Source organism: Vespula pensylvanica, chromosome 4 (genome assembly GCF_014466175.1).
Source record: "Vespula pensylvanica isolate Volc-1 chromosome 4, ASM1446617v1, whole genome shotgun sequence".
Taxonomy (NCBI): Eukaryota; Metazoa; Arthropoda; class Insecta; order Hymenoptera; family Vespidae; genus Vespula; species Vespula pensylvanica.
Genome location: NC_057688.1, coordinates 9660342 through 9676152, shown reverse-complemented (window position 1 = coordinate 9676152; position 15811 = coordinate 9660342). Strand labels below are relative to the sequence as shown.

The 15811-nt window shown below is 41.0% G+C and overlaps 1 protein-coding gene across 1 annotated transcript in view; it reads left to right on the top strand.

Moving 5' to 3' along the window:
• The first annotated feature begins 2861 nt into the window (after positions 1 to 2861).
• The window catches only part of LOC122628609, a 44736-nt gene continuing 31786 nt past the window's right edge, over positions 2862 to 15811 (top strand). The window contains exons 1-3 of the mRNA XM_043811048.1: positions 2862 to 3013; positions 3120 to 7829; positions 14752 to 14860. Coding sequence (XP_043666983.1) covers positions 4381 to 7829; positions 14752 to 14860 — 3558 coding nt within the window. The 5' untranslated portion in view covers positions 2862 to 3013; positions 3120 to 4380. The remainder of the gene's footprint in view (positions 3014 to 3119; positions 7830 to 14751; positions 14861 to 15811) is intronic.

The window sequence follows — 15811 nt, the reverse complement described above, 5'->3', positions numbered from 1 at the left end:
CCTCGGATTACCTGATGGAAGCCATGTAACCGACTTTATCACTACCAACTTAAGTTAGATAGTCGGAAACATTGATTTTCGGGAGAAAGAGAGAGGGAGAGAAAAAAAGAGAGAAAGGGAAAAGAAAAAGAACAATCCAAAAAGAAAAAGGAAATGCTTCCCATTAATTACTTTGTACCGAACCAATCGATCAGAAAGTTTACCTATAGTGGAATTCGAACTCCAGTACACGTAAATACTAAAGAAAAAGAAAAAGAAAAGAAAAGAAGAACATTTTCGAATCAATCAAAAATTTCTTAACAAAGTATCGATTTTTTTTATTAGATCATATTGTTTAAACGGATGTTTCTTTTTTCTCTTTTTTTTTCTTTTCTTTTCTTTTTTTTTTTTTCTTCTTCTTCTTCTTCTTCTTTAATTCTTTCCTTCTGTAAAATTCTCGTACGAAGGAATCATATTGGCCATGTTAAGAAAAAAATTGTCGCGAGTATCGCGCGAATCTCTTAGGTCCCGGTGACGTCTCCTTTCTACGTAAAGTACATTCGTTCAATGGCGGACGAAGTCCACGTGACCTTGTGCGGCTCACCTCGCGGCCCCCACGAACACCGCGAATGCGTAAAAGGAAAATAAAACAAAAAAAACGAAAAAGAGAAAAATACTACAAAAAAGCAGGAAAAAAGAAACAAGTAAGAAGAAGAAGAAGAAGAAGAAAAAGAAGAAAAAGAAAAAGAAGAAAAAGAGAAGAAGAAGAAGAAGAAAAAGAAGAAAAAGAAAAAGAAGAAAAAGAGAAGAAGTAGAAGAGGAAAAAGAAGAGGAGGAAGAGGAACAAGAAGAAGAAGAAGAAGAAGAAGAAGAAGAAGAAAGAGAATCGTTTCGACGTGTAGGGCGACGATGACGAGAAGAGCGAGGACATATCGTTTTCGTTGACGAAAAATGGAAAGAGCGGAAGTATGAAATTGGATTGGAAGTATGAACCGGTATCGACGTTATTGTAGCCATGTTGGAAATGCACCTAGGTTGCATTTCAATAAATTTTTGTCTCTCTCTCTCTCTCTCTCTCTCTTTCTCTTTCTCTCTCTCTCTCTCTCTCTCTCTGTCTCTCTCTTTCTCTTTCTCTCTCTCTCTCTCTCTCTCTCTCTCTCTCTCTCTGTCTCTCTCTTTCTCTATCCATCTTTCCCCTTTTCCGATTATTCAATTAATTAAAATATTTCTCTCTTGCTTTATACTACGATATTTCTCATTCCGCAAATCCCCCTAACATTTACAACACTCTATGTTTTCCTTTCTTCTTCCTGTAGGAGGACATAGGGTGAGTTCGAAGCGCAGTTCCTTCGTTGAGCCACTTAACACGTTTCTACGTGTTTATTCCTCCCTTTTTCTTTTTCTCTTTCTTTCTTTCTTTCTTTCTTTCTTTCTCTACCTTTCTCTCTCTCTCTCTCTCTCTCTCTCTCTCTCTCTCTCTCTCTCTCTTTCTTTCTCTCTCCCCCTCTCTCTCTTTATCTCTTTCAAACAAACAAACTAGTTACGAAGACACATTAACACGACTATCCTAGAGTCGTGACGCAGTAAATGTAAAATCGGTATAAAAGTGCCAACACGACCGACAATCTTTTACCAACTTTTTTTCGTGGCATTAGCAAGAGTCGTATTGTACGAATGCTGTTCGTGTAAGTAGGTACGTATAGACGACGCCATAATAGAATTGTTCCTGATACGTTTTATTTTATTTATTTCCTTTTCTTTTTCTTTTCTTTTCTTTTCTTTTCTTTTCTTTTCTTTCCTTTTTTTTTCCTTAATTCGAAAAAGATTATACGATTGTAAAAGATACGATACAGTTTCAGATACAAATGGTAATAACAAAATCATCCAAACATGGTACGCCGTTTGACGCCATTATAATTGAATTTACCTTCGGTGTATATACGATGTATATACGTGTACGTATACGCGAGTATGCATATATACAGGTTGTATTTCCCCTCCCCCATCCCTCTATCCTTATTCTTTCTGTCTCTTTCTATCTCTTACTCTTTCGCTCTGTATTACCTCTCCTCCTCTCTCCTCTTTCTCTTCACCACTTACTCACTCTCTGTCTCTCTTTCTCTCTCTCTCTCGCTCGCTCGCTTGCTCGCTCGCTCGCTCGTTCACTCACTCACTCACTCGCTCACTCACTCTTTATCTATCTCTACTCCTCCTATTCGGCTCATTCCATGGTCGGTGCTCCGGTCGTGAGCGACCGGCTCGGAGTAAGGGGTAAGAGTAGACAGTATCGACCCAAGATATTTCGTCGCCTTAAGCATATCAAACGGAATTTTCCATCGACATAACGATCCCACCTAGACTTTATTCTTCTAAAAAATTAATTATGAATTTTTTTAAACTGACCTAACTTAACTAAAAACATGTTGAATTCAAATTGAATTGCAATGGTACGTGTATTAATTTACATTGTCATTAATTTATGTTTTAAAATTAATCATCTACGATTATATAAACAAAACCAGGCTCGATACTTTTTCAATGACGTAAATCGATTAATATTTAAAAGAAAGACCGAATAATATTTGAATTAGCTATTTCTTTCGATTATGAAAGGTGAATGAATAAATAAAATTATGTTGATGTATCGAATACATAAAATTATTACAGAGTTTTTAACAAATATGGAAATTCTCTATTTGGATGGCGGAGAGATTTTGAAAAAGATTTTGAACAGATAGAAATTGATTTGAATGGGGAGAGGATGGAAAAAGAAAGAAACGAGGTACAGGGAATAGAGACGTTCCTGTATCACGATCCCGCGGGCGGGGGTGGTGGTGGTAGTAGTGATGGTGGCGGTGGTGGTGGTGAGGAAGGCAACAAGGAGGCACAGCCAGTAGCTCCCAGGCAGTGAGACCGCGCGTAACGATGTATAACCGGCATCCGTGCGTCCCACGACGTTATGTCATAGATGACAATCCTTCTACGTGAAATTTTTAATACGTCTTTCATATCGGAACTCAAGGTCAAGGATAACGTGAGTGTTTCAAACATAAATGATTTCTTAGAGTATTATCGTACTTGACACCACGTCGTGCGGTTCGAACAAGTACCGTTTCACGCCAAAGTATTATTTCTTTCAGGTATACAAAAGGATTTGAAAAAGACGTATTTAGGACCTTTCACGGCAATTACTTGGGTATTTAGTACCTGGTATTATTCAGTGTCGAGCTAGGTTTCTTTCTATTACCTACACCGTAGGAAGAAGAAGAGGAAGAAGAGCTTGGGCTGAGGTGAATTGGTCGAACACAGTGCTGCCAGTTGCAAGCTCTTTCTCTCTCTCTCTCTCTCTCTCTCTCTCTCTCTCTCTCTCTCTCTCTATCTGTCTGTCCCTCTCTTTCTCTTTCTATCTATCTCTATCTCTCTCGTTCGCTCTCGCTCCATCTATCTATCTCTCTCAGCGGAGTCGACGCCGAAAGCTCGATGCAAATCGACGCCGTTGAATCTCTTCGATGAAGATCGACGTTAGCGTCGGTGGTTTTCCTTCTCTCTATTTCCCCTCTCTGTGTCTACGTGTCACGGTTCGATAGCCAGATGAACGTCGCCGACCCCAGCAGCATCATCAGCGTTGGCGTGTACCTGGAGAGTATAGGAAGTACGTCCTCTGAAACGGTCGACCGCTCTGCTGCCGGATGTCAACGAACTCCTCGTAGAGAAGAAGCTTTCTCGTGCATAGCAGAGAAAGAGTTGGATCGTTACGACGAAGCTAAAGCGATTCCTAATTTTTTCGATGGGGACGATAGTTTCGGTAACACGACGATACGATCTTCCTCGATATCATCGCAGCTACGAAAGAGCTGATTCGATCAAAAATCAATGATCGGTCATTGACTTTCGCACATGCGGCTTTCGATGTCCCTGAACGCCGAACGATTGGTACGAGAAGTGTAAATCGATGTCCAGCTGACGGATGCGCGCGATGCGATTGGTGAACGAATGTCATCGTTCGAAGCTACAAACAAGTACGTTTACCAAGTACGCGATATGCGACGATCTAAACTCTTATGATACGTATTTGATGCGATAGATGTCCTCTGATAATAAGAACTCTTCGAGGAAGATTTCCACGTAAGGTTGTGCAACGTTGAAACTCTGACGGTTGCCGGATTAAGCAAAGAGACAGGTTCGAAGTGGCTGCAAAAGTGCATCGGGAATAGGAACACAGTGCGATTATCTTTCGAAGAAAAGAGAAAGAGAGAGGGAGAGAAAGAGAAAAAGAAAGAAAGAGATTAGACCAGACGCAAGCGATTTTAAAACAAGGCTAATAACGGTAGAATACTGGTGAGTTTTAGTCAACATTTGCTGGACGAGTGGCGGGGTAACCACCGTTCTTTGCATGGAGTGATGAGCGGGGCCCCTGCACGGGGCACAGTGCCCCGACGTCAAAGACGCCATCATCATCATCATCACCATCATCATCACCATCATCATCATCAGAAACATCAAAAACACGCTCGAAAGGAGCCTTCCGAGGAACCGGAAGAGAAACGACCAAAGGTCAACCCGATATTCCTCTGGGCCTCTCAAAGAGAACAGAGGATAGTCGAGGTTAGATGCGAGGATTACGACAAGAGAAATCGTATAAAATTAACGAAAACCGCGCAAGGATGGCGTTCGATACCGAGAACGACATCCAACATGTATTCCACCGGTCTTGGTACGAATCAAGAAAAGAAGACGACACCGGCGTGTACGTCTTCGAGTTCGAGCTTGAACGAAGAGAAAGAAAATGGCGAGGCCGTAATCGCAACTATCAGAAATAATAATTTAATCGATAAGGAAACGATCGGTAAGAAACGCAGGTACGAAGATTTTTTGAACGACGAGAAATATTCGCAGGATTATTTCCCATTGGATAATCTCCAAAATGGAGTCCGAGTTATGGCGGAATGGGATAGGGATCGAAGAAGAGCCTCTTGTTCGGAGGAGGATGAGAGCGACGAGGAGGATGACAACGAAGACGATGAGAGAAAAAGGGACGACTCCTTCGCGTTGGACACTACGAAGGATTGTCAAAAGGAGAACGATAAAAACGAAATCGAAAAATTGCAAAAAGATGTACACTATCAGCCGCGAGTGGTCCTAGAACATCTCCACTTATCTCAGCTACCTGATCATCACCATCGTATTCTATTAGAAACGAGTGATAAGATCATTGCCGATGACAAGGATATCGGTGATAGTTACAACGATGATGAGAAGGACAGAGAAGAGGACGAAAATCCGAATAACGAAAGAGGAAATGAAGATATCGGTGAGGAAGATGAGGATGAGGATGACGACAACGACGACGACGACGACGATGACGACGACGACGATGACGACGACGACGACGAAGACGAAGACGACGACGAGGAGGAGGAGGAAGAAGAGGAGGAGGTGGAGGAGGAAGCGGAGGAAGAAGAGATTAATGACGATAGCAAAAAATGTCGAGGAAATAAGGAGGGTATTCAAGACATATTAAATATGATAGATGCCACAGCCTCACCCGTTTTAGCAACCGACACGCCCAGTGCCGACTTACCAATGCACTCCACGAAAACTTTCGAATTAGTTTTGAGCGAGAACGTATATCAAAAGAAGATTAGCGATAAGAAGAGCAAAGACTTGGATCCTGCCTTACCTAGTGCGGTAAAGGGTAAATCAAGGACAGACTTTATATCCAATTATCAAAAGGAAAATGTTGAGAATAATGATAATATTAATGATTGTGATCAGTTGGAGGTACACGAGGAAAAGATACTCGAACGTTGTAATCCGAGCATCGACGAAAGAAAGAATCACGTATCGAAGGAGCCTACTTTCGCCGCTTGCAAGAATAATGTCGATATGAAATCTTGCAAAGTGGTAGAAGCTGACGGTGGTATCAGTCGTTCCAAGTCCGAAGCAAATCCTATTCACAAATGGAAAAACAACGTAGCTATGAACGTATCCGAAATAGATGAGGAAGCACCCGACGAACCAACGAAGATTGATTACAGTAGCAGTTCAAAGATTTTGAAAGCTCTCAGAAATACTCCAGGACTTTCGGTTTCCATCACGACTGCTCATCCCCAAGAGGGAACGAAAAATTTAATCGCACCTTCCTCCAGGCCGTCTTCGAAAAGTTCTTCGTCGAGCAGATCCCCCGATTCTCAAGCAGAAAACGTAGAAAGACTTTTGAAAGGTTCCATGATCGATTACTCGTCAACGAGATCGTTCGATGTCCGTGGTCAAGCATTGAATTTACCTCGAAATCTTCCTGGCTTATCGATCGTCATACCGAATTATCGTTATCGCAACGTATCCAATTCGCAATCAACCACGAATTCGACGTCTCCGAAAACGAAGGACAGGGTGGAATCGCCAGAAAGTACGGTCAATTTTCCAAAAGCTGACTTCCCACACGAGGAGGAGGAAGAGAGGGATCTCGAGGACGACGAAGATGATTGCGATTCTCAAGTCTTAGAGGATCTTAGAAGACAAAAAGCTGATTCTTTAGCTTACGATAGCGTCGATAGTGGCTGTTTTCGTAGATCGAATTCTAGGAATAATCAAGACGATAGAAACACTCCTATAGAAAGTATTAAGGATCGTACGGACAGTGGATGGAATAGTTCCGGTCGAAGTAGCGAAGCTCAAGCAAAGTGTAAGTATCAGGACATGGAACACTTTGACGAGCAGGTCCTCGAGGAACTTAGATCTCGCGGTACCGTCGTTTCGCCCCAACCTAGTGGTATCCCATGTTCGCCTGCCTCCAAAAGGCCTTCCTCGGCGTACTTGGAAAGACTATTACCTAGCCCACCTTGTTCGGTGTCCTGTTCGGAGGATGCCAAGAACGATTTGACTTTAAAGGGTATCTTATCGTCTCCAAGTTGTCTGGAGAATAAAGATTATGATAAGAACAGGGAAACTACGTCGAATCGATCCGAGCCTGGATCCAACGAATATATGACTAATCGATCGGACTATTCCAAAGATAACGAAAGATCCAACGGTAGTACGCGTAGAACGGTACGAACCTTCCACGAACATCCGAACGTTCAGAACCAAGAGATAAAGAATACAGGAAGACCGATGTCGAGCGGTGATATCCATAGTACTTTCTTCGTAAACGATCGTACTGCGGTGAAAAAGCCAATGTCGGCCGAATGGACGATTAATCGGTTAAGAAAACAGGCAGGTTATCATAAAATTTTAGTACGATCCAGAATGCAATCGGCTGAATATCAAGAAGCTTACGCGACGTCGACTAGCACTGACAAACTCTTGGACCCAGCCAGTCAACTCAGAGAGCTGATAGAAACGTCCGGTCACTTAATACCTGATCCCCTTTTAGTACCGCGCGATTATCTTCCAGCTTTGGCCGCAGCACCGGCTACTGAAATTCCAAAACTTTTAACCTCGAGACCGGAATTAAGATTACCAGAAGCGTTAACGAGGCCGGATCTATTAAGAGATCCAGATTTATTAGTGATATCTTTGACTCATCTACAACACGTGCTCGATCACGGAGAAGGTCCTGTCTCCAGGTCACGACAAGTCCAATCCAGGATCGGCAATGGCGTTAACAAAGGATCGAGTCACGCTAACAACAACGGTACCAGGAACGGTACGCAAATAAGGCCCAAGCTTAGTTGCAAGCCTATCGGCACACTGATGCCGGCGCCCATCGATCTCTCTAGCAATCGCCGCTCCAGCCCTTATCCGCCATTACTCAGGGTACGAACTGGATTGCTCAAACAGGAGCCGGAAGTAAGTTCGACAGCGAGTTCGCCGGATGATTCGCAACTTTGGCATCCCCTTTTTGGCAGGTAATATTTTCTCTAATATACGATCCATCTTACTTTTCTTTTTCAATTATTATCAACGATCCGTTATCGTTATCGCGTCGTCAATTTCTCTAGACACATATCCGTTTTCTCAATTTAGAACAAAAAAATACGAAGACCAGTTAATATTAGGTCGTCTAGTCTGCTAGGCTTTTTAAACGTAGAATCTACGAAAGTTGATACACCGTCCTCTGCAATTGTTTTATCGCCTGATACGTGACCGTGAAGCATTCACTTATTTCGCAACGTTATCAAATATCTTCGTTCGTCTCTCTCTCTCTCTCTCTCCTCACCCCCCCCCCCTCTTTCTCTGACTATGAATAAATGGTGTCATAATGCGTGGCTCAAATTTTTTATGCTATGCAAGATTTCTTTAACATCAGATTATACAATATTGAAGTACATAAAGGTTCGTCGCGACGCGTACGAGAATAATTCGTTTGCTCCTTTTATCCCTCGCATCATCTTTCTTTTCTTCAATATGATACGTAAGAAACAGCTATTTGGGATTTCGCGATGGTTTATGCATACAGCTCGAAGGAGAGTGTATGTGTGTATGTACGTGACAAAGAGAGACAGAGAGAAAGAGAAAGAGAGATATTCTGTCTCGAATATCTGGCGATTTCACGGAGAAGGAGAGGAAATACTGCGACAAGCGCCGTCGGTGACAGTGATCATTTGCATTTTAATATCACCACGCAATGGCGGCGTTACCGGCCCTGCTCCACCTCCGACCTGTCAACCCGCTTATAACGAGCCGATCAACATACGTATACGGCCACTGCTAAATTATTTAAACGGAGATCGGAACGGTCTTGCACTCGTACTGTATTTCTCTCACACCTTTTCTTCGCGTTCTTCGCGTGACCAACCATAAGAGAGTCAGTCCTCCTTCCTCTCGGCCATCGTGTCGGCCATCTTGCATTATCATCATCAAAGAGAAAATAAATTCGATTCGTTCGTTTAACCCTCCTCCACTTCACCTCGCCACCTTTTTTCTTTTCCTTTTGTCTCTTTTTTATACCTAATACCCATTGATATCGATTTTCGTTCTCGTTCTTAGCGGCAGCAGTAGCAAGCACCATTGCCAACAGCGGGCAATCTTTTAAGACCATCTCAAATTGCCCCTTTCCCATTAACGTTAATTCCTGATAGCTAATTGACAATAAAGACCATTCTTAATTAGGAGCAGTACCGTCTTGCGATCGGCCATTGGCACTTTAGAAAACTAGGTCAACGCTTCGTTTTTCGTCCTACGTTAGACAAACGCGCTTCGCGCTTATTTACGCAAACAAATACTAAATATTTCAGATTCATAGAATCGCATTTTCAAATTGGACAATGACAATGAAAAGCAACCCCGCAATGACGTTTTACTCGTCGAGCTAAACGCAAAGTACGAGACGGAGGAATCCTCTTTCTCTCTCTCTCTCTCTCTCTCTCTTTCTCTCCCTGGTCCCAAGTGATTTTACTTGGAATGGAAGAAAGTTAAATGAAAATAAAAATATATAAAAAAAAAGAAAAAAGATTAGAAAAGTCCAAAGACTCATCTACGTAGTACGGTATTAAACCGAAGTTGGAGAACGATGCGAATAAGCTTAAATAACGGATTACTGCGCAATCTGGTTAGATCGTAAAGTCTGAGTTGACGGGATCTTTCTGTATACAGGATGGCCCATATAAAATGTTACGAGCTATTTTTATCGAAATCATTACGAGTATCGACTTAAATTTTTTTTTTCTTTTCTCTTTTTTTTCCTGTTTTTCTCCTTCTTTTTTCATATATATATATATATATACATACATACATACATTGTTATCAACTTTCTCGATAAGAATGACATAATCATCCAATCCCACAAATTGTCATATCTTACGAAATAACATTTTACATAAAGGATTATCTCAAAATGCAACAACAACAATTCGCATAAAAGATTACATACTTCAAAAACGCAACAACGATTCGATTGTGAAAAGTAATTGTTTACAATAGAGAATGAATTGCTAAAAGTGAAAATTTAGCCATAAATCCCCTTCTATTCTTTGCAAACAAAGTCACACATATGCACACGCATACGCATTATATTTTCCAAGCATAATACGCATGTGTTCGTACATATGTATTGGTACGTCGACATTGCGCCGAACTGTTTTGTACGTACGCCCTTTCGCTCCAGCAGAGCACTTGTGTAAATAGCATTAGGATGCTACTCTCCGCGTAGCGCGCGACGGGCGGACGGCTTTAATGAGAGGGGGAGGAGGGGGAGAGGGATGAGAGAGAGAGAAAGAGAGAAAGAGGGAGGTATTAAAGGAGGGTCCTCATGTGACGACACGAGCATTCATCGATCGCACAACGACGGGCTTTCGAAAGCCGCAGGCATAAAGAGAGAGAAAGAGAGAAAAAGAGGGGGATGGAGGGGGTGTAGAGGGACGACGAGGGGAAACGGGAAACAGGAATCAAGGACCGTTTTTGTCCGCTCGAAACTTTGTTCCGGCGAACTTTTCGCTAATAAGTTCTTCGCGAGGAAGAAGAAAGGGCAAGCTTTTCCTTCGGATTTTTTCTTCCTTTTTTGCTTTTTTCATTTCCTTCTTTTTTTTCTCTCGTTTTTCTTTTCCTCCCTTTTTTTTTGTCCTTTCTTTCTTTTTTTTTTTTGCACCCTTTCTTCCCTTCTTTTCTCCTCCTTATTACGCGACTCAACGCAGCCTCTATTTCAACTTCAACTTCAACTTCAACTACATACGTCAACATCAATATCAACTACAATTTCAATCACAACGTCAGCTTCAACTTCAGTTTCAATTTCATATTGATTTTCTCGTTTATATTCTCCAAAACCCTCTCTACATCCTCCCCTTCTGTATTGCTCTTCATTAAAAGCGATCCAATATGGTGAATAACGAATGAACACAAGTGCATACCTTCGTTTATTTGATTATTTCATTCTCTCTATTCTGTCTGTCCTTTCTTTTTGTTATTTTCCCTTTTTTATACTTTTATTGTACTCTTTTTGTTTGTTGTTTATTCAATTTTATTGGTTTTCTGCATTTTTTTCCGAACGATGAATCTCTCGTGAAAGAGAAAATATTTAGCGAATCCGAACGTAGAAACGCAGCAAACGAGTTGAAATTGTTGCAGGGAGAATGATGCAGATTTATCTCGACGTACGAAACGTGGGAAGGATGAAGGGGAAGGTAGAGGGCAGTTAGTTAGGAGGGAACGGGTTAATGGAAATTTCTTCATATCGGTCAAATCTTTACCATACCAGATACACACACATACACACATACGAGTAAAAAAAGATGCATACACGTAAAAGGTGTATGTATGTATCAGCATGATTGTAAAGGACCCCCCTTTACCTCCATACTCGTGGTGGAAAAATTGGATCGGCCAGGGTCGGTTACCATAACGCTTACCATCACGAACACGAAACCGGCAGGATTTACGATGCGTCCAGCTGGATCGGTCGATGCCTGGCCGGCCCTGAAGGCTTACCTCGCCCACGTCCACGCCCACGTTTCCACGTAGAAAGAGAAAATGAGAGAGCCGAGAGAGAGAGATTAAAAAGAGAGAGAGAGAAAAAGAGAGAGAATCACGAGAATGGAAGTAAATAGGGGAGAAGAGGAGAAAGAGAAAGAAAAAGAAAAAAGATAGATAAATATGTATATATGTGTGTATGTGTGTGTGTGTGTGTGTGTGTGTATATATATATATATATATATATATAGAGAGATAGAGAGAGAGAGAAAGAAAGGGAAATAAGCAAATGGGAAGAACAGGAAGAGAGTAAAAGTATCCATTCTTTTTCTTATTATGCACCCTTTCCTGTATTCCTTTCTCTCTCATTCTCTCTTTCTCTCTTTTTCTTTTTTATTTTCTTTTCTAATTTCTTTCACTCTTCCGTTCATCTACGTTAAAGATCTATGAAGAACATTTAAGCCATTCGAGTTACTCAACTGTTCGTGATATCGCCGATGACGTCGATTATATAGCCGAGGCAGGTCATTGGTCCGAGGTCACGAAAGTTAGGAGACTCTTCAAAAGTAACTAGATACGAGACCACGTGGGAGCTTGCGAAAGGACGTAACCAGATACAGAATGGCCGATCTCTCTCTCTCCTTCTCTCTCTCTCTCTCTCTCTCTCTCTCTCTCTCTCTCGTTCTTTTTTTCTACACTTAAAAAAACTCTTAAACGACAAAAAAAATAGAATAAATAGAAAAGAAAGAGAAAAAATTTCTTGTCAATTCGATGTAATTATATACTCGCAAAAGATATTGCGAATTACAACGTAGAACTTTGGCCTCGTCCTTTTACATATTTCATTACTATTTACTCATTACTTGTATGTATGGATATATGTACGAAAGTAGATAGTGCATAGGTATGTATTCGACTTGCATATTTTATTCTGTGCATTCTTTTCTACTAGAAAAAAAAAAAGAAACGAAATCTCTCTTTTCTCTCTATTTTAAATATTCACGATTTTGCAATTCGAGTTCAAATAAATTGTACGATCAATAATAGAACAGATTTTTTTTTAATGAATATATATATATATATATATATATTCGTACGTTAAATATGTCATTTTATTATCACATGCACGATATATTGCATTGAAATTTTCTCATTAATGCCACTTAACATTCAAACATAAATACGCAGAACAAGAGATACTTTTGTCTAGCTTTACCGTCCTTGCACCGTAGTAGAAACGTTTTAAATACCGATCGTGCAAAAGAGAAGATCGTTACGACTAAGCAACTTGAATAGTTTCTCTGTCTTCTTTCTATGTGTTAGCTAAGCTGTTCCCTATCTCTATCCCCATCTCTATCTTTAACTTTATCCGATTCGAAGAAAATAATTTTCCAGATTGGTTATCGAGAGTTTAGCATTGAGTTACCTTAGTTACCGAAAGGATATCGACTCGAGGTTGTCTTTACGCAGGTGTAAGTACATCGCGATATGAACGCTCCTTAAAAGCGAATCGGTGTATCTCTCTCTCTCTCTCTCTCTCTCTCTCTCTCTCTCTCTCTCTCTCTCTCTGTGTATGTGTGTGGTTGCCTTTATGTATGTATATGTGTATGTGTGTGTGAGAGAGAGCACCGTTCTCGCGGGTGGATAGAAGGAATTGGTTCGAAAGCACGGCCGCCGTGCCTTCTCGCCTTCCCGGTCAATGGTCTCTCAGTGAACGACGAAGTCGAGCGACTCGTAAGCTCGAGTACTTCATACTACTACTCGTACTACTACTACTACTACTACTACTACTACTACTACTACTACTACTACTACTACTACTACTACTACTACTGCTGCTGCTGCTACTACAACTACTACCACTGATACTACACTACTGCTTCGACTCCCCGAGCAACTCCTTATTTCTCTTGGTACTTACTTACTCCGAATCCTACTCGGTGTTCGTTCTTTGATATACGATGTAAGCTCGAAAATGTACCTACATACGAGTTAAGTACATACATCGGATACACGAATGAGATATCTTCGTTACCTACATGCATAGATACAAGTATGTAAAGACTATTCAGGTACACAAGATGTAGTACTTCCTACAAGAAGGTAGAACATGCAAAAAAAATAAAGATGACTCTTGGATTAGAAAAAAAAAAAAAGGAAAAAAAGAGAAAGGAAGATATGAAGAAAGAAAGAAAGAAAGATCGGAAAGATGATGATTTAAGGAAGTATTCGTTGATTTCGCGATCTTCTATTTTCGGAATACAAAATGGAAAATTGATCGTTTATTATGCGGATACGAATGATCGAATTGGCATCCAACGGATGATCATACTTTGTTGTTTAGAAATGAGAGATAGGAAGGCCTTGAACGATCGTAATACGGAGAAGGAAGGAATGGTCGATGAAGAAGGTCGATACACTCCTTTGCAAATGTATTTTTATCACGCCCACGAGTCGTTCATTGTTCTTACGATCGTCCATCGTCGTTACGGGATATCCTTTGCTAGTCTCATCGACGTTACATATACGTCTGTACTTGATTCTTCTCTCTCTCTCTCTCTCTCTCTCTCTCTCTCTCTCTCTCTCTCTCTCTCTCTCTCTCTCTCTCTCTTTCTGTTTCTCTTTCTCGTTTTCTGCACGATCGATAAAGTTATGAATTATGTTCGAGACGGCTGGAAGGATTTGTACACCGGCCGGCCTTGAGGAATAATACGCAACAAAGAAAAGAAGGAAGGAAGAGAAGGCAAAGGGAAAATGTCTACAAAATAAGAGAAAGAGACGGTAAACGCACGAAGAGCATTTTACCCACCTCCTCGTTGAGCTGAGATTTCTACCTTGGCAATAGGAATCGAGTGGTCTAACGGATCGATCCCCGTATCATATACTCTTAACCATGGACGATAAACAATTCCCCACGAACGAATCTATTCGTCCGTCGGCCATATCGAGTTTGACTCGTTTCTCTGGTCAATGCTCCTCGATGTGATTAGGCTCGTCAACCCAAGCCAAGTTTCATCGATCTATCCCATGTTCGAAACGTTTTTCTTTTTTATTCGGAAAAGAAAGAAAGAAAAAAAAGTTAAAGAAAAGAAGAATAGAAAATAATTCTCCGGAGAATAATTCGCTCTTGTAGAAAATCGATGAGATGTTTCTACTTGGGTGCAAAGAGAAATGGAAAAGAAAAAAAGAAAAGAAACGATAGCATTTTCTTTAACCATACGTTGGGATCGTCGCAATTTATCTTTTCCGATTCGATCGTTGAACCATTTTGATATCGAAAAGTTTCTTGGTAAAATGTTTTGATAATAGTTTGCGCGTGCCTATCTTTATTCATCCAACCGATCGAGCTCATTAGTAGTGGTATTGTAAAATTATAGGAGGGACACCGATAGCTACGAAAATACCGATACTCCTCCGTTCTAGCGAGGACGACGCTTTGCAGCGAGGAGGATCGATCGAGGTAGCGTTGCTCCGCACGTGCGCAGATCACGTTCTCTCGCATGCTGAGGCCACCACGTCACTCCTCGCCGAGGTGAGCCGAGAACGCACCCATTCCACGATCACACAGCCACCCACGCTCTTCCTACTACACGTGTACTCTCCATATACATAGATCGATCCGCTAAAAGAGTGAGAGCGAGAGAGAGAGAGAGAGAAAAAGAGAGAGTTTCCCTTCGCGCCTGTTACTTCTCTCCCTTAATCTACCCCCATTGAAAGAAGTGAAACAAATCTCGGAGTACGAGGGTTGATGTATTTCGCGAGCAAGTTATACCCACGTGACCATTCCGCACACGTGCTCCATCCTAACATACAAGTTTCTACGCCAATTCGACATTTTTGCATCTCGAAATACTCGCACGACTAAATTACAACAGCTTGTCATTCCAGTCTGACATATTATACTGTTTTTTTATTTCTGGTTACTGTTACCATTATCATCGTTGTTCTTATTATTATTGTTATTTGTTATTGTTATCGTTATCGTTATCGTTATCGTTATTGTTATTGTTTGTATTACTATCATTATTAAATATTGTTATTTTATTGAGAAATATATATATATATATATATACGTACATGATATATATTATTATTATTACACAATAATATGTATGTATGTATGTATGTATGTATGTACGTACGTGTGTGCATATGTGCGTGTGTGTCGCGAAATAATTGGTCGAAATATTAGCGATTTTAGTGGATTGAAAATAGCTCAGAGAGACCAGTAGGAGCACCCTTCCCATGGATATATATAGACATCGATCCACGAAGGTTTCGTAATATAGGCACCTTCGTCGTGCAAAACGAGAGAGAGGGATAGAGAGAGAGAGATGGGGGGGGGGAATTTCTAAAAAGCACAAACGGTACTCCGCGTCTCGAATGATATTTCTCTTTTCAACGATTGCCAGATTCGTAACGCTGAGAATGAATTAGCTACGAAGAGATAAGATCTCTTCTCTCTCTAATTTCTCAGTAGACG